This window comes from Galeopterus variegatus, unplaced genomic scaffold (assembly GCF_000696425.1).
Source record: "Galeopterus variegatus unplaced genomic scaffold, G_variegatus-3.0.2 Scaffold3788, whole genome shotgun sequence".
NCBI classification, from domain to species: domain Eukaryota; kingdom Metazoa; phylum Chordata; class Mammalia; order Dermoptera; family Cynocephalidae; genus Galeopterus; species Galeopterus variegatus.
Genome location: NW_007729899.1, coordinates 17,743 through 20,753, shown reverse-complemented (window position 1 = coordinate 20,753; position 3,011 = coordinate 17,743). Strand labels below are relative to the sequence as shown.

Genomic DNA, 3,011 nt, shown 5'->3' with positions numbered 1-3,011 from the left:
GCCACCGGGCTGGCCCGCATTTCTATTTTTCAAGGTGAGCTTGGTATACAATAATTCACCAGCACCTGAGAAGCCTAATTATTTCTGGGTGGGAGGACATAATGAAGTCTTTGGACCCAAAAATCCAAGGATCAAGAGCCTAGAAAGTGGTGACCACACCAAAGTATTGCCACACTCCCAGGATCATTCTACTTCTCACCAAACGATTCAAAATTCCAATCCTTAAATATAATTCTGGCTTTGTCTTCTTGGGATACTACTATTACATCATCATCATCATCATGATGTTATTTTTCATGAAATTAATCTAAAAATAAGGACTAATCATAATGTAATAAAAATAACTTTAATATTTTGAATTTTTTTAAAAAAAACAAACACAAGTTAGTTACCTCTCAGAGAAGCCATCAAAGTCAGAAACAAGATCACACATCCTAAGTCCACTTCGAGCAGCTTTGGAAGAATAAACTGGGCCAATGCCCTTTTTTGTGGTACCCAAACTTAAAAACAAATCAAAACAATCTTTGAGTTAGATGAGAAAGATATAGGTTGTACAGTCAGATCATCACAAAGAATAAAGTTATGTATGATTATTTTCTGTTTGTGCTGTTTCCTGAATCTTACTGATTTTCTCTGAAATATAAACAGGATATTCTAATAATTTTTTTTAAACTTCTGGCCCAGAATTTAAACATAAGGATCTGAATATACTTAAGCTATACAAAAGAAAAAAGAAAAAAAAAAGTCATACTTTTTTCCTGCTTGTTCTTGTCTCTGTTGTTCCTGGATCCCATCAGCTGCTTGATGAAAATCAAACACTGAGGGAAATAAAATTGCAGTTGTTGAAACAAAGATAATACACAAAAGCAAAATACTGCATTTCAAATTACTGAAGTTATAAATCTGTTTAGCCTCGATTCATTATGACAAATTAAGCAGATGAATTTTAAAAAGTGATAATGACAGGAGTAAAGATTATAATGCCCACTGGTACATGAATAAAAAAATATGCCTGTCTTTCATTCTGATCTACTGCAGGTAATTTTGGAACATGCTACTCTTAAATTCTATAAAGCCTGGGTTACAAAGATATCCTCTTTTCTTCAAGTTCTAGACTCCAGAAATCTAGGACTCATTTTGATACCTCCTTCTTCCTTACTAGTCTCAAGCTTCCCTAATCTCTCCAAAAGACTGTAGCTTCCAAGTGTGTGTATCTTTTTCCACACTCGGACCTCTCTAATCCAATTTTTTTAATGCAGCCAGAGCCATCATTCCAAGATACAAATATGATGTCAACAGTCCCTGCCCTTAAAACTCAACACCTTTCCACTGTTCTAAAGAAAGTGACAAAACTTTTACATGACCTCCTTGTATAGCCTGCGCTTTCCTCTTACACCATGCCCTGCCACCCCCTCTGCTCTCTGGTCACAGTGGTTCTGTGCAGTCCTCGGCTACAAGGCACATGCTCCCCCTACATGGAATAGGCCTCTTCCTACACCTAGGGCACTCTTGTTCTCTCTCTCTCCTACCAATACATTCTATGAGTTTTAGGACCATGTCAGTTTAGCTTACTAGTTGATTTGCTGTGACAACAATTTCATGAATATTTACTGACTTAGAATAAATAACTAGTTTATAGAAGAGGCAGGCCTAGAATTTGTCTCTGAACTTCTAACCAAAGTTTCTTTGTATTTAAACAGCTTTATGGGGATATAATTTATATACCATAAAGTTCACCCACTTAAAGTATACAATTCAATGATTTAGTATATTTAACCATGGTTTCTTTTCACTAATGATGCTATTGCTTCCAAATAAATAAGCTGAAATGTAAAGGTGTTAAACAGAATGACTAATATAAGGTTCTTGGAATTAGTGATGGCATTTGTAAAAGAACCATTTAGAAGTATGAGAAGACTAATGTAGTTATTAGATGGGGAAACTAGAAAAGTTAAAAAAAACAAACAAACAACAACAACCCCCCCCCCCATTAATCCTAGCCCTTAAAACCACATAGGTATTGTTCTCTAGTTCCCTCCTTTTGAGACCCTACCAGAACTGTCAAGGCAGTCCTCCTCCTGCTTGGCTAGGTTAATAACCACAGCTTTGTGAGATCAACAGGTTTCCCTGTTATTTTAGTAGGGGAATATTGACACTTTGTGTACCACTTAATTACATTACAGAGGTTCGATTTGTATCACATGATTTAAAATTATCCAGTAAATCAATATTTATCTCAGTACAACAGAACGAGGTAACAATAACATCCTTAAAACTACATTGGCATATTGTGCAACAAAAGACATCTACAAAAATGTTCAGAGCAACTTCATTTGCAATAACCCAATAATGGAAATAATTTAAATTTTCATCAACAGTAGAATGGATAAATTATGGTATTCTCATATGATGGGATACTATATAGCAATGAAAAAGAATAAAATATTGCTTCATGTAACAATAAGGATGAATCTCACAGAATGTTTAGTGGAAGCCAGACACAAAAGATTACATAATGTTTAATTTTATATAAAGTTTAAAAACAGACAAAATTAATCTATGATGAGAGAAGAATAGTGGTTTATCTTTGGTGAAAGGAATACATAATGACTAGGGAAGGTCACTAGGATATGTTTTCAGGGGACTAGGAAGGCTTGATATTTTAAGGTAGATAGTGATTAAATGGGTAAAATATGTGGATATTTTTTGTGCACTTTGATGTATTATGCCATACTTTAAAATGTTTACTTATTTCTAACACATGGATTCTTGACTTTGGCCAATAAACAGCTATAATATCCTATAGAGATTCATTTATTATCAAGTTCCTACTTTGTTGCCCAGACAATAGTCTTTCTTATTTACCTGAAGGGCCAGAATAGTACTTAAGACATGTTTCACTAAATCCTGACTTCGCAAATCAGTTATGACAAGATCAAGATCTTTGAACATGCCATTTCATTTCTTTTGCATAAAAAAGCATTTGCATAAAAATATTTTATTTTCTATGT

General features: G+C 34.2%; 1 protein-coding gene across 1 annotated transcript in view; it reads right to left on the bottom strand.

The window, feature by feature from the left end:
* ADSS (adenylosuccinate synthase) overlaps positions 1-3,011 on the bottom strand; it is a gene marked incomplete at its 5' end in the record, with an annotated part of 34,354 nt that overhangs the window by 14,463 nt on the left and 16,880 nt on the right. The window contains 2 exon segments of the mRNA XM_008585988.1: positions 393-500; positions 752-818. Coding sequence (XP_008584210.1) covers positions 393-500; positions 752-818 — 175 coding nt within the window.